This window comes from Eutrigla gurnardus, assembly GCF_963514095.1.
Source record: "Eutrigla gurnardus genome assembly, chromosome: 5".
Classification (NCBI taxonomy): domain Eukaryota; kingdom Metazoa; phylum Chordata; class Actinopteri; order Perciformes; family Triglidae; genus Eutrigla; species Eutrigla gurnardus.
This window is the reverse complement of record NC_139919.1, coordinates 30303858-30326357: the sequence shown is the minus strand read 5'-3', so window position 1 is coordinate 30326357 and position 22500 is coordinate 30303858. Positions and strand designations below refer to the sequence as shown.

Sequence of the window (22500 nt, the reverse complement as noted above, 5' to 3'; positions counted from 1 at the left end):
AAATATTATTCAATGTGTTTCCTGCATAAATGATCGTATTCATATATTAATGGGGTTTTAATGGATTATCTGCAGGTTTGCCACTAAATGACAGTTTCACCTTAACTGTCATTTTGTGGCTTTACCCCTTAAAAAGTCCCGAAAGCTAATCTATTAAAAATAGCTAAATGTGTGCCTCATAACATCATTAATCTAATTATCATCCCCTTAAAATCACATTGAAACTGCCTTCATTACATCAGTATTTGCTGACTTGCAATGTTTTACAGTCTCTAGTGTGAAGACATAATCAAATCGAGCACAGGTCAAAGGTCAAACATGGAAAAAGGGATTCAAGGAAGAATATCGTATTATGGCTTCAGGTTAATTGTGAATTGGCACTTTGGAAGATCCAGCAGAGGTTAGTCGAGACGACAGTCACACGTTTACTCGTAATGTAGTTTCTTAACGCGACGCTGCTAATCACTCGAAGCCAAACGGAGACTCAGAAAAACAACAACAAACAAACAAACACCAGGTTTTGACCACGTAGCCGTTACAGAAGTCTCACTTCACTGCAAACTGGTCTGAGCTTCAATATACACAAATGTTCATTTCTGCTTCCCAACAGCTGAATGCAGCATAGATTTATAAAGTGACACTTTTAATTTGGCTAACGCAGACTAATTGCTTAAAAGAACGAGACGACAGAGAGGCCAAGTCCCGCCCCTTTCTGGTGAGTCACCACAGGGGGCGGGAAAACATGTAAATATTTAAACCCGTTTGAATCGTGCCGTGAACTCCACAGATGATGTTTATTCATTTAAAAAGATAATTTTGCAAGTCAAGACAGCTGCTTTTTTGTTGTATAACGTTTGAAGACATTAATGAAAATACATTATTATAACGTTGCTCACAAACAACAGCTGATATAACGTTACATTAATGTACAAAATTAACATTTTAATTGACAAACATCAAGCGTGGAAATCACGGCACAATTCAAACGGGATGAAAACAATATCTGCCTCTCACCGCTGACTTGCATACGTATGTTTCCCAGAATAAGGGCGTGAAGTAGCCTCTGTATACAGATCCGTTCTCTCTCTCCCCTCTCTCTCTCCTTTAAGCCCTCTTCATGCCCCGCCCCATCAGGCAGGCGAAGATGGTCATCACCATTTTCTGGTTGATCTCCACCAGGTCCTCAGGCAGAGCGTAGACCTTCGCCCCAATCTTCCTCGCCATGGAAACGGCATACCTGGTGCAGGAAAGGACCAACATTAGGATCACTAGATACGTGAGATATTTTTACCAGCTTAAAAAAAAAGCACATAAATTATATTTTGTGGAGAAATTGTTGCCATTATTCACATACAGTAAGAGCACAATGATAACATTAAACTGATTACAGGATTAGAGACAACAGCCAATCAGAAACAACCCACTTTGACCTCTGATTGGAAAAAGAAGAAGCAGTAATTACTTGGCGTTGTTGAGTTTGTCTTCGTCCGACAGACTTCCTGTCTGAACCAGGTCAAAGTTCACGCTCTGCGGCTGAATGGCATCGATCAGGTCCAGGACCGGCACACTGGTACCGATCGATTTGTCCTGGACAGAGGGAACATTTCACAAAACGCATTTTAAAATGACGCGTCACACGGGCTTGTTGCGTTGTACTATTACACATTAAAAAACAAACACCTTGAAGCTCTTGATGGAGGAGCTCTTGCCAGCCTCAGCCAAAGTCTTGTTGACCCACGAGATGATCAGATCGTCTCCTGCAGCTTCTCCATGCCCGAGGTCTTCAAGGACATTTAATGTGTACCTGCGTATGAATTATAGGAGCAACTTTTAAAATATATCCAGTTCAGAGTTCATTATTGTATGTAAATGCATCCCGATAGGCCCTTTTTCACAGCATCCACTTTGACATGGCGTTGCAGGATCAACCCAGGCGTAATAACATTAATTATTATTGCATCAGTGCGTCACGGCCGGTCCTGGGAGCCGACATGGACAATGCCCCGGCACACCTCGATGGAACAATTAAGTGACAATGCCCACACCTTGCTGTAAATAAATGGTGTGCTTTGCTCAAACTACTGTGTGCTGGCAGAGCAGCGCCCTCTCTCTGTTCCAGGCTGTATAGCAGCTCAAACACCCAGAATTCTCTGCGTTGTTGTTGCTAGTTTACAGTTAATCACCACAAAATAAATGTAATATTATTATTATTCACTATAAATCACCTTCTCATGAGCTGCCACACCACCGCCAGAGTTAGTGTTGGATTTCCGTCGTAGAGATCCTGTCCACCAATCCCCACCAGGGAGAATCCAGCTTTCTTCGTCCCCAGCTCCACAGCGTAGCTACAGTTTTCCATCTGTCGCACACAGACACACACACACACACACACACAAAGTGAGCTTATGTACAAGCTGGGACTCTCAGTCATACACACTGAGGCCGTTGGGAAAGCACCTTTTTTAAATGCCCTCCTCCTACACCCTTGAACGGAGGGTGGTTGACTCTGCTTTCCCAGTCCACCGGCACCTTGATCTTTCCATAGAGCTGCAGAATCACCATGGCATCCTGCAGATCGCTGCATGAGCACAAGTATACACACATTAAAAATCGGTGAGCCTGATGAACCACACAGAGTCAGTTCAGGCGGCGGGGTACTGACCTGTAGATGTGGTGAACACGTGGACTGACTCCGAGAGAGTTCATCCAGTTCCTGAACGTTCTCTCCTCCCGGGTCTCGCCTGGAGACAGAAAACGCCGTGGTCACGCCAAACGTAACAGGGAATATTCACCCTACATTACACAAGTTTGACTGCAGGATCATTAGTGATTATGTCACCGCGCTGGATCCACTGGATCTATCAGGACACACATCAGCTGGAGGAACCAGAATAAAGTATGGATCTGTGATTTAATATCAATAACCAGATGAAAAGGATGCTGAAATAACTCCATCATGATGGTGATCAGTAAAAAGTGCTGAGTCATGCTTTGTTAGGTCTGTCTGCAAGACCCCAAGATAACTACTGTTAAAACGCTGGTTTTCTGAATGGAGTCTGGTTGATGGTGCTAGGCTACGCTAACATTGTAGCTGCTCCATCAACACTCCAAATAAGGTCATCTAGACAGAAATACAGCAGAGACCTTGTTGTTTGGACCACAGACAGTCTCTGGTTCCTCCACATAGTCTGGTCTGGTCTCTGGACTCATGTGGGCTACTATCTAGACCTCTGGGGGACCACAGACAGTCTCTGGTTCCTCCACATAGTCTGGTCTGGTCTCTGGACTAATGTGGGCTACTATCTAGACCTCTGGGGGACCACAGACAGTCTCTGGTTCCTCCACATAGTCTGGTCTGGTCTCTGGACTAATGTGAGCTACTATCTAGACCTCTGGGGGACCACAGACAGTCTCTGGTTCCTCCACATAGTCTGGTCTGGTCTCTGGACTAATGTGGGCTACTATCTAGACCTCTGGGGGACCACAGACAGTCTCTGGTTCCTCCACATAGTCTGGTCTGGTCTCTGGACTAATGTGGGCTACCATCGTAGACCTCTGGAGCCGGGTTCCTTCCTGCATGTGTGGATCTGTTGAAAGAGGGATTACTGGTCCTTGCTTACTCTCCAGGTGCCAGTCCTGGTTCTCCGGTTTGGTGAGAGCCGGGTGCTTGTTGAAGAGCGTGGCCACGAAGGCCATGTTGAGCTTGCTGTTTCCACTCACGACGTCGGTGGCGGTTACAAACTGTCGACAGTCGAGCCGGTCGGCCTGTTTGAGCATCAACTCTGCTCTCTTTGTGGGATCCTTCTCCTGAGGACACATGCAGACACACTTTTACATCCTGATCCAGGACTAGTGGACACACAGCTGAACTACATTCAAGTTCTTTACTGGTGCAAAATGCAGCACCAGTAAACACCATTTATACACCAAGTATGATACTGCAATGAAAAGGTTTCCTCATATGAAGACATTTAAGGGCCAAGATGATTATAATAATGATAACTGACATTACTGTGTTATTCTCAAGACAAAGCTGTGTCACTTTTGTCCATAGTTCTCCCTCTAGTATAAAAATATACTAGAGGTATAAATATACTAGGAGGTATAAATATACTAGGAGGTATAAATATACTAGTATAAAAATATACTAGAGGGAGAAACACATAAGTGATTACAAAAGGTGAAGACTGATGGATCCTAAAAATAGCCCAACAGGAAGCAGGAAGAAGGTGAACAGGAAGTCAGCTTCCAGTCAGCCTCTCTGACTGGATGGCAAACTGAGCTAAATCGCTCATTTCAGTGACGTAACACAATGTGTGAGAGATTAAATCACACGTTCATTACCGATTTCTGTTTAAATGTCCGACTACAACCAAATAAATACAATGCAAAAAAAAGGCAAACAACATGCATGTTACATACAAGCATTGTTTTCATCAACTTACGAGGAGACCCGTCATGTCGACCTCGATCCGTGGAGCGTCTTCTTTGCTGCCGTCGGGAGCGATCTGCTCAAGCAGGTTGAAGTACGCCTTGGAGTCCTGCAGGAACGGAAACACGGCTTATTTCTCATGTCTGAATCATTCTAGCAGCAACAATTCACGTCTTATATCTGCACAGAAATCGTTGGGGCTCTTTAATATACAGTGATATTGTATTTTCTCTGTATCGACCCGATGGTGCAATCTTTCCTCATGTTTCCTCACCTTAATGTCTCCGGAGAAGTTGGATATGGACATGCCAACTTTCTTTAAGTGGAAGTTGGCCCAGCGCAGCAGCAGCTCCTCGGGACTGAGCTTCATCAGCTCCTCCAGACTCTCCCCTTCCTCCAGCAGCGCTGCTATCGCTGCACACGGAAACACAACATTCTCACGGGGTTCATATCCACACACTGACTGACTGACTGACTGACTGTGTCTGTGTCTGTGTGTGTACATACCCTCATTGCGGCTCAGCTCTATATCAGCGAACAGTCCGATCTTGATGATCTGCCAGAGGAGTCCGAGCACCAGGTGAGGTTTCCCCTCCCTCAGGTCCTGAGCTCCGATGTTAACCACTTGGCAGCCGATGGCCGAGGCGGAGTTCAGAGCCAAGTTCAGGTTCTCCTGTCGGGGGTTAAAGGTCGGACGATAGATATGTGAATGCACCTGTAACTTTAAATCCATCCGATGTTGTTCTGTTGTGAAGCAGCGCACTAACCTGTGTGGTGAAAGCTGTGAGTTTCTTCTTATTGATGGTTCTTTCATCGATGGTGTCGGCAACAGAAAGGTTGATGAGTTTACTGCAACAAAACACACATTAGAAATATTAGCAGGCTGAGAACCGACAGAGGAGGACCAGTGAAATTAAAGAGGACCCATTTAGTTCCCCCCTTTCCTTCGGTGTGTTTTTAGTTTGTTGTTCATGTAAAATGGGGATTTGCCCTCCCCCACAGAAACTCTGCTCCTCAACTCATTCAAATGCCTCCATTCAAATCTCGCCTTCTCTTCCGTAAAGGGGCGACGTCACCAGGTCAATCATTTGCATAATATCTGCCACGCTGCTTATTCGGCACGCTATCACTCAAAGGCACTTGGAGTCAACTGCAGCATAATGTGGTTAGTGGTCGCCACGTATGGACTTCTAGAGGAAGAGGAGCTGAAGAACAAGGATGTATTTTATCACTATTCCTCACCAGAACAACTCAATCAGCAGACTGGGGGCGTTTTTTGAGCATGAAAACATGTTCAGGCAGTGACCTGAGATACGCACCAGAAAAGGAGAATAATAGGTCCTCCTTACGGACAATTACACAGTGCCTCATCATGTGATCGATAGCACAGATTTCTTACCAAAGTATGATGCCGTCTGCCACTGCCTTAAACAGGGCTTCGGTTTCAGGTTTGATGGGCAGGACGTGTTTACAGTCTGGATCGTTCTCCAAAGAAGAGTTGATGTAGTTGGCAAAGGCAAACCGCTCCTGCTCTGAAAACACAAAACGGTCACGATGGTCCACGTACGTACCGTCCTATCAGGCAGTCGTTTCACCGCAGCTTCCCTTACCGGAGATTGAATGCTGGGTTCCTTCACTGGAGATCTCGCTGGTGCCCCCGATGGCTAATATTCCTTCCTTCTTGTTCAGAGCTTTCCTGAAACCCTTGGCCATTTGGTCATTCTTCAGATCGTGGAAAATCTGAAAACGGTGGAGTTCATGTGATTAAAATGACATGCAGACGAAAGCAAGGAAACAATTTAACGCTTTAACAAACCCAGACTCCATCTTAAACACCAGTGTTGTGATTTAAACTAAAATGTACATTGCCTGGCATGCATACTGCAGCGTTACAGGTCGTTTTTACATGAGGATCGTGTTTTTAAAGCATTGCCGTCGAAACGCAGAACCTTTTAAAAAAGTGTTTTTAGCGAGAGCGTCGTCGTGTAAACGCAGCCTTCGTTAGTTCAGCAGTTAGTAAGGTTGTGAGTGAGTTGGGTTAGCTGGTTAGTGTAGTTGGTTAGTGTTACCTACAGCCTTGAACTCTTCCAGGCTGATGTGGCTGTCGTTGTCTCTGTCCAGCTTCTGAAGGAGTTCTCTGATCTGGTATCCGGGCAGAGGACGGCCCACCTCGGTGAAGAGATCCCCGAGCTCAGAGGCCGAGATGTAGCCGTTTCCATCCACATCTAGAGAAGCAGGGCAGGGAAATTATTATTATAATAATAATAATAAGACGGATATGAAGGGTTACATCTGCTATTCGAAAACACTCGACTCCCCGTTCGTCTCTCTGTCAAATTTCCATGTGCTCATCTTTTTTTGCAGTAGAGAAATAAATTCTCAGTTAAAATAGGATTGCACTAAACAATTAATTTGCTTATGAACTGATCCAATGATTCATTCATTTTTTTTTATTATTCCAGATTAATATAAAAATCAAAAACAAAAAATAAATATCAGAACTTGTCAAATTACCATTTCAATATTTTAATCATCATCTTCTCCTCTTAAAACACAAATGTAAGAACACACCGTTTAACTGTTTTCAGTCTTTATGCTCAGCCGAGTAAGCAATACACATATTCTATTGATAGAGATGAACATCTGTCAGTCAGATGGAGCACATGCACTGTATGAAGACATGTGTATGTCAGCTGCTTTATCCCACTTCAAACACTCATGGTCTGAACACACACACACCCTCACACACACACACACACACACACCCTCACACACACTTACTCACCCACTTTCTGGAAGCCCTCGTTGATCTCCTCCATCTCCTCGGCGCTGACGATCTCCGACATCTTAACACCTAAGAAATAACAACATTTAGGGACTGTAACACAATCTGATGCACATAACGACAATAAAGCGTCATTTCTAAGTTTCAACATTTCATCCTTGTCACAACTCAAATCCATATATATAGATATATATTAGTAAAAATGTTAAGACTTAGTGCAGCGGTGCCCAACTCTGGTCTTGTCCTGCGTGTTTTAGGTTTCTCCCGGCTCTTACACACCAGATTCTTATGATGTGCTCGTTATCAAGCAACTGAAGCTTGTCACAGGTTTGAAAATCGTTTGCATCAGGTGTGTTAGAGCAGGGAGAAACCTAAAACATGCAGGAGAGGGGCTCTCCAGGACCGGAGTTGAGCACCCCTGACTTAGTGTGTCGGTAGAAGACGTAGGATAGAGTCATTGCTAACATTAGCAACCGGAAGCTACTGGTCATACCAGACATAGGAAGGTCTTGAATGGCAAAACAAGTGTTTTACAGCTAATTAATTTAGGTTTCCATTTTCTAAGTAAACCATGTTATTATGTCCTTTAAAAAACAAAAAGGTCACATGGTCTCAGTTTCAAAATCGTTTCACCCTCAGGATGGTTTTTGTGTAACACACAGCTTAACATGGTGAAGCTGAGCATATTGATCCATACGTATACGTGTGCATCAGACTACAACAGACAGTCATTTGTTACAGGAGATGTCTGGAGACGCCGTTAGCTTGCTCGACGAGGTATTCGATAGCATCCCGTGTTCATTATTCCTTCATTTCAGCCTGGAGCGTTTACTCTCCGACAACACGGCTCTGTTAACTCAGTCTGGAGCTTGATCGATGACGCAAAGAGCCATTCAGCATTACAGTTACATCAGCCCAGAAGCCTAATAACGTTTATTAGAGTCTGTAATGGTGGGTGTGGAAGGTTTGCATTATAGCTTATGTAGATAGCTATTCATATTACAGCTGCTGTATATAGACATTACATAGCTCTCTGTTATGATGTGGTCCACATCAGCTTGTGGTATAAAGAATCGTAGACCTGCATATTTACATATACTGTGGCTAAAATAGCAAAGAAATAACAGCCCTGTTACCAAAGTTACGTTCCCATATTCCAATATAACAACACCGTCATCGATTATGTTCACTTTTGACATGGTTTTAGTAGAGTGGTAGCGACCTGTCAATCAGCAGGTAAGCCCCGCCCCCTAAAGCATCCCCTGCTTTCTGGTCTGGTGGACTCTAAATGGACCATAATGGACTAAATGAACATTATTCATGTCATTCCAATGTTACTGGAGATAATACATCAATAATTTCCTCATCGACTTCCATGCAATCAGTCTTCTTCTTGCAACCAGAGGAGTCGCCCCCTGATGGCCAGCAGAGAGAATGCAAGTTTAAAGCTACATCAGCATTTGGCCTGGTGCTGTATTAGAAATGTATTTTGTCATCTGGGTGAGGTGAAGTTGCTTTAATGCCACCAAATAGGCTAATGATTAGACGTAGCCGCAAACATGCAGATTCCTTCACTAACAGATAAATATCATGCTAGATCTTCAGCTCAGATTCAGCGTTCAGTAGCAAAACTCAGATCTCTGTAGTAGCAGATAATGTTATAGAATATAGAGTCCCAGTAACAAGAGATAATTACATTCGACTGTATATGATTCAGTCTGAGCGAGAGCTTCCTGCTGCTGCCGAGTGCAGAGACAAGAAGAAATGGCAACTTGAAGTATTACAGCTACAGATAATCAATACCTGCCTCGGAAGCCAAGGCAATCCAGACAAATCAAAGTTAGCCTGAGATATTAACATCAGATGACTCCAGACATCATGATATCCATTTAAAGGCCTACATTTTTCAGTCTTCCACCTGTGACTTTGAAGAGATATTAGTAGGAGGGGATGGAAAATCCTCAGAAATGGTCCCTTTTGACTTTCTTCGGAAAAGAAATTCCCGACGTGCCACGATTGTGTTACAGGGTTGGAAAATAAGCAAATATCCCGAGCTTCAGCCCAATATGCAAACGCGGTGGTTGCCCATGTGAGAGACAGACGTGCACAGATACAGTGCCGGCAATCACAGGGCCACTAATCATCCAGGAATGACTCTCCTGAGCAAACACAAAGGCTGTCAGATGACACCTTTTTATTATGTCAGTTATCTAATGCCGAAGTTATTTGAATAATGAATAGAGGCGAATTCTGCTTCATGCAAAACAGGCCTGCAAAACACAATACAGACAGTATCATCTAACATCAATACAAAGACCTCAAAAACAACGCGTGTGTGTTGTGGTACGTTTTCAGCATTATCAGTGTTCAGTTAGTTGATCATTTAGACATACTTGCTTGGTGTCCTTTTGAAAACATACCTTTTTTATGTAAGATAGCTCAAATGGTTGAATTAAAGGCGAAAAGAAAATACATTCTTACTGCCACAAGATGTCACTGCTTAGAAAGAACAGTTTTCTGGGTTTCTGAATGTGGAGATTTGTTTAAATGCCAATATTTATCATGAAAAAAAACACAGAAAGGTGTTGTTGCGTTAAACAAATTATACATAGCATGTTTGAGGAAATACACTATTTGATTAGTTCTCTGGTGTCTATGAGGTGTGGAAATGCCAGCTGATATAAGTTGACAAATGGAAGTTTTCTTTGTCTTTAAAAACATGTTTACAGCCAAACAAAGGAGTCAGTTAGTCCTGAAGTGAAATCCTTCCTGGTGGATCAAACACTGACTCAATGTCACTGCAATGTCCTCCAGATTTACATCAGCATGATGCACATGAAAGAAAGTGTGTGTGTGTGTGTGCGTGTGTGTGTGTGTGTGTGTGTGTGTGTGTGTGTCTGACACACACCACCACCACCACCACCAATCCTCCTGACACATGGCTGCTTCTGCCTTGCCACCCACACTCCAGTAGTATTCATAATTAATTGATTAATTAATTGATTAGCCTCGAGCATTTAGGAAACAACCAGGAAACGTGTCAAATAGAGCAGCAGATTAATAGAATGATAATGGGGAAATAAATAAAACACACGTGACTAGCATTAATTCACACTGAATGGAATTGTTGTGTAATTGACGTGTCGTCCGCTCCATTACTCACGTTTTTTTTAGCTAGCACATTTATTTAGTTTTTATTCACATCTTTGTGAAACGCGTTGTTCGCCGAGTGGAAGGACACAAACTGCCGCATTACGTCCTATTTCCTGCTGCTCGGTAAAACCTTCCCCTCCCCTCCTCTTACCTGAAGTTCCGCTGGTGCTATCCACTCCAATCTCCCGGGGAAATGACTGCCTGTGTCGGCCTCTCGCCGCTCCCCTGTCCCCTTTTCTTCTCTGGCTGACACCGCCCGGTGCGGAGAACCTGCTCCGCCCCTCCGCGTCACCCCCACTCCCCGGACCGACATCCCTCCGCCTCCTCCTCTGGGTCGTGTTGTTAGTGGTGGGATGGAGGGACGATACGGGGCACTATTTCTTCAACAAATGGCTGCTTAAAAAGCACAAACACTCAGCTTGTTCAACGTACAAAACGTCGAAACATAAAAAAAGAACAAATTGAGATCAGATTAAATCCACAGTTACATCAATAAAGTCTGTAAATAGTGTTTTGGGTCGCAACCTCACTTTTAAAATGTCCGTAACATCAATAACCTCTAAGCTAATGGGACTTTTTAAAGACCTTTTTTTAACTTAAACCTTTCACAAACTCACATTAACGTTACTCAGCTGTCAACTTTACTCAACAAACAAGTTTGATCAAGTAACACGATGTTCACGTTTTTAAGCATTTAAACAGGAATTGGGTGTGTTTGTAAGCTAATGCTAACGCCAACGTGACTCAGTAATTTAACGTTAGCTAGTGCATTTCATACAGTCCAAGGTCCTTCAGTTCATTCACACAGGAGCACAAATCATCAGCTGTGGTCTCTTGTTTCAATTTAATATTTCATGACTTTCCACTGCCCGTTTACTTACTTTACTTTATGTATTTGTTTTTTAAAGTTGTACTCAAAGCAGTTTAATGACTTGTCTTGGCATTTATAGAGTCTCATTCCCTCGCTTCAATGACCAACATAAATAACCTCTACGCTAACGGGACTTAGCTAACAAGGAAAAATACCTGAGTGGCTCTAGTGACGTCAGTTTGAAAGGCACAGTCTTAACATAAACCTTTCACAAACTAGCCAGCAGCCAACTTTACTCAACAAATACGTTTCATCAAGTAACACAATGTTCACGTTTTTAAGCATTTTTTCTGAATCACTGAAGCAGGAATTGGGTGTGCTTGTAAGCTAATGCTAATGCTTACGTGACTCAGTAATTTAACGTTAGCTAGTCCATCCTTCTGTTCAATCACACAGGAGCACAAATCATTAGCTGTGGTCTCTTGTTTCAATTTAATATTTCATGACTTTCCACTGCCTGTTTACTTACTTTATTTTATGTATTTGTTTTTTAAAGTTGTACTCAAAGCAATTTAATGACTTCTCTTGGCAGTTATAGAGTCCTGTTCCCTCGCTGTTAAATGACTGTAACATAAATAACCTCTACGCTAACGGGACTTAGCTAACAAGGAAAAATACCTGAGTGGCTCTGGTGGTGACGTCAGTTTGAACGGCACAGTCTTAACATAAACCTTTCACAAACTCACGTTAACGTTAGTCAACAGCCAACTTTACTTAACAAATGAGTTTGATTGAGTTTTTTGTGAATCACTTAAGCAGGAATTGGGTGTGGTAGTAAGCTAATGCTAATGCTTACGTGACTCAGTAATTTAACGTTAGCTAGTCCATTTCATACAGTCCAAGTTCCTTCTGTTCAATCACACAGGAGCACAAATCATCAGTGGTCTTGTTTCAATTTTATATTTTATGACATTCCACTTCCCGTTTACTTATGTTTATGTATTTTTTTTTTCACATAAAAAAATACATTTCACATAAAAAAATAATATTATGACATGGATTTAAAGGGATGAAGGTGAATTCGTCCTTCAAGTAACTATTTTTATATCCTTATTGTCTTTGCTGTGTGATGATGAAGCTGTACAAACCTTTTAATTTCCTGTGACTAACAGCTATGACTCATGTGACATTGTAAGCACTTCTGAACGTTGAAACGGCGGTGAACGTGTTTGTGTCGGACAACTCTGAATGAAAAACCCACAAAGAAGTCAAGGCCTTCTAGAAATATCAGCCAAACAGTGCAGGAATTTACTGTGTGCAAGATTCAGCACATTACTGCAGAGACGAAGAGGCATGAGAGGAGGGAAGAAGAGACAAAGGTGGGAGGAAAGGTATGAGGAGAGGAGGAGAGGGAGGAAGGAGGAGGGAGGAAGGCCGGCGTGTAGAGACTGGTAGCAGCAGAGCTCTCACACTTGAAGTTACAGACAGATAAAGCGTGTTTGCACAATGAATAATCAGTAAACTGCTGCAGATCAATATTTGAACACAATCCAACCAACGTTGCCGGATGGAGATACGTTTTCTAATCTTAGGTTGACGTTACTGGTTCAATGGCTTGGCTGTAGAAAAGCTAAAATGGCAAATATTTTATTATTTTGCATCTAAACTGGTTATAGAGAAACCGCAGTAGCATATATGAGTAAAAACAATATGTTACAGACTTGAGCTGAACTCCCTGTGAGTCAAATACTATTTACCAAGGATATTCATGAAGTGGTATTAAAATACTGAGCTGAAAAGTTCATATCATGATTATTCTGGCCCAAATAACTGCGAATAATTCACAATATTATCTCAATAATCCACATAACAATAATCATAATACATTGTATTTATGGGCACCTTGCAGGACCCCTTACATATACAAATAAAATAATAAAATATATTTTTTTTCTGTGAACATTTTAGAATTTAGTAAACAACAATCAAATTATATTAAAGCAGATTATCATAAATCATAAGGTCGTCCAAAATAAAACATGCTTTATCAGTGAATGTTATTTAAAGTGTGAGAGCTCTGCTACCAGTCTCTACGCGTCGGCCTTCCTCCCTCCTCCTCCCTCCTTCCTCCCTCCTCCTCCTCTCCTCATACCTTTCCTCCCCCTCTTGTCTCTTCTTCCCTCCTCTCATGCCTCTTCGTCTCTTCAGTAATGTGCTGATTCTTGTCACAGTAAATTCCTGCAGTGTGGCTGAAACTTGGGAAGATCTTTCTAGAAGGCCTTGACTTCCCTTGACATTAGTTTTTTTCTGGGAAAACTCACTCATGTTAAATATATCATTTTCACAACTCGTGGATTCGTCTCATTCGCGCTGTTCTCATTACATTATCTGTCATTTTTCCTTCAGTGCATGATGGTATATAATCGATAAGCGACCATCGGTGGTACGCTACTCTAGTTGGTTATAATAATTCTCGCTAAACATTCGGACATTCAACATGGCAGACTGTCTATATGGTGGACTATATAGTGAGTGATTTGATAAATGACACCATGTCAAAATTAGCTGCTGTGAAGATAGTCTATTGCCTTGTTTGATCCGGACCTTTGGATTTTTTCACTTTGGTCCCAACCAAAAATAGCAGGTATGAAAGGTGTGTGGGCCGCACCAAAGGAGCACCAAAGGAGCACCAAAGGGGCACTAAAGGGGCAACAAAGGAGAACCAAAGGAGCACCAAAGGAGCACCAAAGGAGAACCAAAGGAGCACCAAAGGAGAACCAAAGGAGCAACAAAGAGAACCAAAGGAGCACCAAAGGAGAACCAAAGGAGCAACAAAGAGAACCAAAGGAGCACCAAAGGGGCACCAAAGGAGCATCAAAGGGGCAACAAAGGGGCACCAAAGGGGCACCAAAGGAGCATCAAAGGGGCAATGTCGGTCCGGATCAAACAGGAACACGTTTCAGTTCATTTGCATCGTGAGAAAACATTTTTTGACTGGTTTCAAACTTTTGCACCGATTACAGGCAGTTAAGGCATTTAGCTATAGAAGAAGAAGAAGAAGAAGAACCAGAAAAGAAGGCAAATGAGTCCGTTCAACCATTTGACTCGTTCCTTTTCGTTAATTTTGTTCCTTTCAGCTCGTGTAAAAGCTCGATGTTTTGTGGGTTACTATGGTCACGAGTTATATCGAATTAGCTTTTAACACACATGGTTCTCTTATATTAACTATATTAACTTGTATGAAATAGTACGATTATTAACAACTTTACTGCTAGTGCGTTCGTCCACGTAGAATATTCACCGTCAGCTCAGTTTTGGGACGAGGAGTATCGCAACAGAGCTGATGCGTAGCTCGATCAATAAGACTATTTTTTACTTCCACAGTGAATGATCCTTCTGAACAGATCGTTCTAGTTCACTGAAAAGATTTGCTTGTATAAGCAGTGCGTCTACATTCATTTTCTCCATCCTTTCAAGAGGAAGACGCTACCGGACGAATTGACAACATGGCGACGTCAGGCGCATGCTCGTCTACTAACCAATCAATGGGGAGACAATTTTAAAAAACACGTACGTAAGTTAATCAACTAATGGAATGAAATGTTAAATGGAAACCCACAGCTGATGATGTGTTCCCGTGTGAATGCGGCAACAGAAGGACCTTGGACTGTGTCTCCTGCTGCCGGTTCATCAGGGCTGGAGGCTGACAGCTGGCTCATGTGATAACACTGATAGTATGTCAACAAGCCAAATAAATGGCTGGGAAATTCACTATTGTTGCCACTCAGCAGTGTGTGTGAGGCGGACACGGAGCGGTAGAAAACAGCCAGAATAATCTGATTACTGTGCATTATTTTGCCAGGATGCGGTTGATGCTTTAAACACATGTTTCTGTGACTCATAAATCAACATGAACCTTAGTGAGCTTCATTACAGTAACACCACAAACGCGCATTGAAATGAAACAAACACGACATTCTCGAGGTAAGTGAAGGAAACTTTGCCAAGTCGGTTGTCAATTTAAACTTATTTAGACTTTCATACCCAGAAATCCTTTCTGACATATTAAAGTCTGGATTCTGGTGTGAAGCTGCTAACGAAGTGTTAAAGTCATCTTAGGAGCTAACTAGCCTTGGTAGCGGGTATCAAGCTGTCAATCACCAGGAAGCCCCGCCCCCTAAAGCATCCCCAGCTTTTATCCAATCAGAGAGGAGTCGCCCTGATGGCCAGCAGGTTTCCACCTGGTGTAGACTCCAGTTGTCAACATCTTTTTTTAAATTACTGCCTGTTTCTTCTTCCTCATCGGCGTATCTTTGTGCTCCTCCCTGCTACTACTCATACTGGTTTATCATCTTCCCTCCTCCTCCTCCTCCTCCTCCTCCTCCTTCTCCTCTCAGGCGGAGGAAGAACTTTTCTAAGAGAAGAAAAAAACAGCACAGTTTATTTTAACCTCACGGGAAGTAAGAAACGTTAAAAAGCAACACGTGGGAGAAGAATTAAAAGCATCGGGGGATGTCCCATTACATCCTGTGTTTGTGAACGGTGTGTTTGACCTCTGACCTCCACTCCAGTGCGGTACATTCATGTTGCATGAAGGAGTGGGAGAAAGGAACGCTTGTGACCGGCCACTTCCACCATTTCTTACTCCCACATTGTTGTTGGTAACTCAACACGTCTCTCGTTATTCAGGTCTGAGGCTGTCCATTCAGAGCAGGTCTGTTCAAATGTTCTATGTGTTATCCTGCGGGTCAATGACCCCAGCCATTTCAAGAAAATGATCATGATCAAAATAGTTACCCAGGTTTATGTTTCTTTGATGACTACTGAAATAAATAAAACATAAAAATAATATGATGTTAACCCCCTTTTTTAGAGACGATGAATGGGGTCAAATGAACCGGAGGATAACAGGAGGTTTAAAGGGACAGTTCACCCCCAAAATCGAATGTTTTTGTCTTACCTCGTGCTATTTATCAGAAATCGTGATGCGGTTGCTGAACGTAATCCACAGACCTTGTTGCATGTAGGAATGCCTTGAGTATAGTTGCTGCTGAATTTAATATAATAAATATATATAAAATGTCATGTAACGATTATCCAAATAATTAGCCAAAAAAATGAGATTACGATATTATCCCGATTATCGTCAAAACACACTTAAAAATGTTAAGATGGCAGCAAGACATATACTGGCATCACTTCACCTCACATTTTACCACAATTAGAACATGTATTTTTGTTTAAAAAAGTGAAGAAATATAAAACAAATAAAATTAAACTGAAAAAAATAGCACCTGTTATTTCTGACAATTACTGGAGGTTTATTTCTCACTTAGCGAGCTAGGCCGCTTCCACTCGTAACAACATTCACAATAATCCCCATGATGGAACTTCTACATCAACAACAATATCATATATCATCCCATCCACATAAACCACGTCTGACTGAAGGAACACGTCTACCCCAGAAAGAAAAACAAGTATGAATAGCAGAATATATTTCAGGTTATTTCCATCCATTACTCTGTCAGAGCCTGTGAGTGACTGTAAAGGAAGGTGTGACTGTTTTCCCACGATCGAGTGGCACTCCGCAAGGCTGGGTGTTAAGCATGAAAGGCTACACTGGTGCGATTATCGGTGTGTAACAGAGAGTATCTGTGTGTGTGTGTGTGTGTGTGTGTGCCTTTAGGCAGGTTCTCCGGAGAACAATTCCCCATGATCACACCCATCTCCTCCCCTCCACGCCGCTCACTTTAGCCCACTTGTCCTTATACGGTCATACCGACAGCTCGGCTCCTGATTGGTTGAAGAAAAAAAAAGGCATTTTAATTGAAGCACACACCTGTATGGGCTTGCACACACACACACACACACACACACACCCATGCAATTATGCTGCAATGTTTCTCCAACGTGCATCGATTACTATTAAACAATTATACGTTTATCTGTGTATTAAAGAGAACCAACACACAAACACTTTGAAACTCCCTGTAAAAGTTCCTGCAGCTTCGTCCTCACTCACTCATCAATAAGGGTTTTTTTTATCACAAAAGGTGACTTTCAACCCATTTAACAACTGTAGTGCTTTAATGACACGTCCTGTGTCCCAGTTAAACGGTTTGGACCACATTTCATGAACAAATTGATAGAAAACAAGCTATGAACACATCGTTGTGTGACAGGGATGCTCAATTGATTGATTTAGAATTTATATATATATATTTAAAGTTGAAGTCCAAGCACATTTTAATAAATGTAAATTAATTAAATTATGAATCAAATGTATTTTCCTTGAAGGAAAAATAGATCAGGGTTCTTATGGGTTAATAAATAAGTTGAGTCTCTCTCTCTCTCTCACACACACACCTCTGGCACTGTTCTTGTCTAGACACGCCATCTATTAAATCCAGAGTCTGCAAAAACACCCAGTGCATACCTGTGTCCACACACACACACACACACACACACACACACACACACACACACACACACACACACACACACACACACACACACACACACACACACACACACACACACACACACACACACACCACTGTGTTTGTTCTGCTGAACCTGGATAATATGGGACACTGAAATGTCCTCAGCAGCATCACAGACCCCTCAGAGAGAGAGAGACAGACACACACACACACATTTTTGAGGAAGTAGCTTATCAGTGATTGGAGGAAGTCGGTCAGTTTATCACAGAGAGAAAATTTGCCTCCAAGCCGCAGTTTTTACGGTCGTGGCTTCTGCAGAAAACATGGATCCCTCGTCTTTGTTCATTCAGTCACATTTTCAGCCGAGACAAATCATTTGATGCACAGAAAAGTGTGAATGAAACTAAAACGCTGTCATGTGAGTTTGAGAAATCCCCGAGGAAGGGAGAGACAGCGCCCTCTAGCTGACACACAAAGGAAAGCATGGCAAGAGGTTTGGATTTTTATTAATGTGACGTACATTTTATTTATTTTTACACAGACAGAAACAGATCTTATGGATTATCACATTGTGGATCGGCGTCGTGGCGGTTCCCTTCAGTCAGACGGCTCTTCTGCAGACTCCAGGTCAGATAAAACGGCTCTGGATGGGAAAGACAGGAGAGTGTTTCCTCTGTTGTTCTCGGCAGCGTAACTAAAGAACCTGAACATCTGAGTCATCTAAGATGCTTCTCTTCAGGACTGGACGTGCTCTCAATGAAAACTCATTTTTCTGCTCATCCATCACACCATGCCACCTCCATGGACGGGTCAACCACAGACTTGTCGTCATGGTGACATCACCCACTGGTTTGTGGACTTTGTGGTTTATATATCGCTGTTGCCATATTTGGATCCGACTGCATCTGGATCCATCTGGTTTTAGATCAAAGCCAAAGTCTACAGGCCTCTGGTGCTTGTAAAACGACTGATTGGCCCATGGGTGCTAGAATTATTTAAATGTATTTAATATATATATAAAATTAAATAAAAATAATTCGACATTATTTTTCCCACTGTCTCGCCTCCTCACCTCTGTTCCTCGGTCAGATCAAACTCTGCCAGCGTTCGCCTCGCCAGCCTCGGCGTCGCCGGCAGACAGAAGGCCGCCGACATCTGAACCAGCTCCACCGCCCTTCCGGCAGCGCCGTCGCTGCGACACGCCGACAGGAAGTCCTCCAGCAGCCTTTCACTGCAAAACAACACAGCAGGAAACGTCAAAGCAGTTTTATCTGCTGCAACAGTTGCATCCAGAGTCACTTGCATGGATGTGAGGCTCGATTACTGCATGAATATACAATTCCATGTTTAATATCTGGGGCTGGAGGCATGTTTACCCGTCGTGTTGAAAGCTCAGAGGCAGCAAACAATTACATACTTTTCCCATCATGGTAGTTTTATTTTAAGTGAAAATGCAGCATTAATATTCTGTTTGTATGTACATTTCACACACGGAGACTGTTTTTCTGTTTACTGTCAAAGTGGATGTTTGAGCAATTTCATTAATTACAATTAAGTGGACACACACAGTTTTATATTTTGTATTGTATTTTATTATTATTTTAATTTACGTATTTATTTGTAGTTTGGGACTTACTCAGGGACTCTGTTCTTGGATTTTAATTCACTTATTCAATTTTTATTTTAACATATTTATTTAATATATAAATATACTTAATTTAATTATTATTATTTTAATGTATGTATTTATTTACTTACTCTGGGACTCTGTCCTTTGATTTTAATTAACTTATTTAATTATTATTTTAACATATTTATTTAATATATGTATACTTAATACTTTAATTATTATTATTTTAATGTATGTATTTATTTACTTACTCTGGGACTCTGTTCTTGGCTCTGAAGAGCTGCAGCATCTCCCTGCAACAACAACAGAGCGGAGGAGAAGTCAGATCCATTTCTCTTTGATTTAAAAGGAAGCATTAGTGGAGTCAGTCTGTAGCTGGATGGACAGACGGACAGACGGACAGACGGACAGACGGACGGCCGCCTCACTCACCAGGCCTGCTGGGTCTGATTGGCTCGCAGCAGCAGGGAGGTGATGTGCGAGAGGGCGGAGGTGCTCCACTCCAGACTGGGCCTGCCTCTGTCTCCGTTAAACACACTCTTCACGTCCACAGCGCACGCCCCGAACGCCTCCTGAACCTGCAGACGCATATCCATAAACACGGCGATATTTCCACCAACCTGTCGTCGCTATGCATCACACCTTACTGACCTCAGGACCGTGTCGGTCTCTGGCCATCAGGGCCAGCAGCTCCTCCACCAGGTCGGACTTGTTATCGTGACCCAGAGTCCGGATGTCTGGGGAAACACACAAAGAGAAGGACTCAGACGCTTCAGTCTATTTGGAGGGAAAAGTGAAGGGGCGGAGTTTAAGATCAATAAGATAAGATGATCCTTTATTGGTCCCACGGCGGGGACGTTTACATTATGACACAAAGAGGATGGAGATCGGAACAAATATGAATACGTGGGTAACAAGACAGAATAAATAAGTATGTGTGTAAAGAGTACGGTATGGTCCTTTAAACTGACCTTTCCAGATGGTGGGCAGCAGGTCCAGGCGTCCGTCGGTGTCCAGAGCCTGGAGCAGGTCCCTGAGTCCCTGAGTGTTCGGGTAGTACAGCTGCAAAACACAACGTTCAATCGTTAACGGTCCACGTCACGTTCTCCTGAGGTGAGGTGAGGATAGAGATAGATGGATGGATGGGTCAAGACTATCTCACTCAGTTTCCACAGCGATTTAAAGGGATCTGTGCCTTTAAATCTCATCAAAATGTGCTTAAAAAACATATTTTAAAGACACACATAATTCTTCAGTGATATAATCTGAAATAAGGTGATCATAAATCAATGGATCTACTATCTATCTATATTGATGGGGAGCCAGACAGCAAAGCCGCGGTAGAAAAGAGATGTTTTCTGCGTTTGAGGCGATGCAGAGTTGTACTGACCGAGGGAATGAGCCTCCTGTACCACGTCAGCACCATGTCGATGTGCTCCATCATACACAGCAGGTTGAAGAAGCGGCCGCTGCAGAGGAGAGACGGCAGCCTCGGTTACCATGTGGAGAAAAATCCGGAGACTCGGACCGAATCTCTGTTCTTTAACCACCATGTCCTCCACATCCCCCAGAATCCCCAGCTGTTTCTACTTACTAATAAATACTCTGCTGGTAGGAATCTCCCAGAAGCCTCCAGTTCTCCCCCTGCTCTACCAGACTGTGGACCTCATAACCCAGCTCCAGGTCTTTATTATCCAGGCACTGTTACCACGGAAACGAGAACAAAATGGTTAGGTGGACAAATAAAATTGATGCATGTTTTATAATAATAAAATAATACAAAAATCCATCACTAGAGACATAAAAATGAAATTGCATTAAAAAGAACACACACAAACAATTCCATAAATACATTTAAAATAAGCTGTATTAAAAGTGAGTCTTAGTGAGTGTAGAGGTCTTGTTAGTTTTCTTGCTTTCTTATGTATTTATTTTAAATTCTAGTGACAATTTAAATGTAATCCGACAGCTAAAAGCTTACCAGCCTACATCTGATTAAAAATAAGACAAATTGCTTTAAAATAATGAATAATAACAAAATGTAGAGAAGGATGGCAGTCTTGATTGAACTAGATGTTAGCTGATATCTTAAGAGCAAACCTTGTATAAATCTAAAAGTAGGCAAATAAAGAGAAGTGTGACACTGAATATAAACTCTCAAAGAATCAGTTTAAAACTTTTCAGGAACCCATCTGTGATCAATATTTTAACAAGTAATAAAAATACTTACTACTCTCATCGCACTCGAGAAGAAAAGAACTGGAAAGAAAAAGAGAAAAAGAGTAAAGATCCGTTAGAAACGTAAAGATCTGTTATAACACACACATACACATACACATACACACACACACACCATCATCCGGGTCCTGACAGGTGAAGCTGGTTCCTGCCAGCTCTGACATCACTTCCTGTAAAATGTCCGTGTTGCCCTGGCCAGAGGAGGCTGGAGAGAGAAACACAACCATGAGTCAGCAAAAAGGCGACGCCGACAGAAAGCCTGCAGCGCTCACCTTCACGTTACCTGCTTTGGCGAAGATGGACAGGATGTGATTGAAGGACGCCAGGCTGGGAGCTGAGCACGGACACAAGGGGATTATTGATCACCGATCCATACACCACTGTCAGTGTGTGTGTGTGCGTGTGTTTGTGTGTGTGTGTGTGTGTGTGTGTGTGTGTGTGTGTGTGTGTGTGTGTGTGTGTGTGTGTGTGTGTGTGTGTGTGTGTGTGTGTGTGTGTGTGTGTGTGTGGTCACCTATTCCCATGTGCTTCATCTCACTCAGAGTGTGTAGAGCTTGTGTTTTGGCCAAAGAGCCGCAGCGTTTCAGAGCTTTGAGGATGCTGTTGAAGGTCAGCAGGTTGGGCTGAACTTTCTGCTGACTCATCTGGTTCAACAGCTCCTGTAGACGGAAACACGACCGGATTATCAAGGGAAGTATTGATAATAATCTCATTATTATTGATAATAAGTATTGATAATAATCTTATTATCAAGGGAAGTATTGATAACAGTTGAAAACACATTTTTAACGACACTAAAAACTTTTTTTTTTTTAATGTGTATAAGATGTGTAGGTATCTTGCTGAGTGAAACAGTGAAGCGGTTCTTACAAAGATGATCTCCCATCTCTCGTTGTATTTATCTCGTACGTCTGGAGCCGCTGTTATCAAAGCGTTGAAGATGTCAACGTCAGCTGAAACAGGAAGTACACAGGAACTTAGAGAGCCACGACGACCATTCAACCT

At 42.4% G+C, this 22500-nt stretch overlaps 2 protein-coding genes across 2 annotated transcripts in view; both read right to left on the bottom strand.

Moving 5' to 3' along the window:
• Positions 1-10611, bottom strand: part of LOC311014062 (plastin-3-like) — an 11197-nt gene extending 586 nt beyond the window's left edge. Inside the window, exons 1-16 of the mRNA XM_084010429.1 lie at positions 10522-10611; positions 7218-7286; positions 6506-6657; positions 6043-6172; positions 5832-5964; positions 5200-5281; positions 4940-5105; positions 4707-4846; positions 4446-4541; positions 3621-3807; positions 2663-2741; positions 2458-2578; positions 2226-2359; positions 1681-1804; positions 1463-1587; positions 1-1237 (exon numbers count right to left, since the gene is read on the bottom strand). The exon at positions 1-1237 is cut by the window's left edge and continues 586 nt beyond it. Coding sequence (XP_083866555.1) covers positions 1105-1237; positions 1463-1587; positions 1681-1804; positions 2226-2359; positions 2458-2578; positions 2663-2741; positions 3621-3807; positions 4446-4541; positions 4707-4846; positions 4940-5105; positions 5200-5281; positions 5832-5964; positions 6043-6172; positions 6506-6657; positions 7218-7278 — 1863 coding nt within the window. The 5' untranslated portion in view covers positions 7279-7286; positions 10522-10611 and the 3' untranslated portion in view covers positions 1-1104. The remainder of the gene's footprint in view (positions 1238-1462; positions 1588-1680; positions 1805-2225; positions 2360-2457; positions 2579-2662; positions 2742-3620; positions 3808-4445; positions 4542-4706; positions 4847-4939; positions 5106-5199; positions 5282-5831; positions 5965-6042; positions 6173-6505; positions 6658-7217; positions 7287-10521) is intronic.
• Positions 10612-18116: 7505 nt separating this feature from the next.
• The window catches only part of ptcd3 (pentatricopeptide repeat domain 3), an 8673-nt gene continuing 4289 nt past the window's right edge, over positions 18117-22500 (bottom strand). Inside the window, exons 11-23 of the mRNA XM_084010425.1 lie at positions 22366-22448; positions 22010-22154; positions 21779-21829; positions 21611-21700; positions 21488-21516; positions 20852-20958; positions 20648-20726; positions 20229-20319; positions 19909-19994; positions 19690-19835; positions 19509-19550; positions 18700-18858; positions 18117-18270 (exon numbers count right to left, since the gene is read on the bottom strand). Of these exons, the coding sequence (XP_083866551.1) occupies positions 18225-18270; positions 18700-18858; positions 19509-19550; positions 19690-19835; positions 19909-19994; positions 20229-20319; positions 20648-20726; positions 20852-20958; positions 21488-21516; positions 21611-21700; positions 21779-21829; positions 22010-22154; positions 22366-22448 (1154 nt within the window). The 3' untranslated portion in view covers positions 18117-18224. The remainder of the gene's footprint in view (positions 18271-18699; positions 18859-19508; positions 19551-19689; positions 19836-19908; positions 19995-20228; positions 20320-20647; positions 20727-20851; positions 20959-21487; positions 21517-21610; positions 21701-21778; positions 21830-22009; positions 22155-22365; positions 22449-22500) is intronic.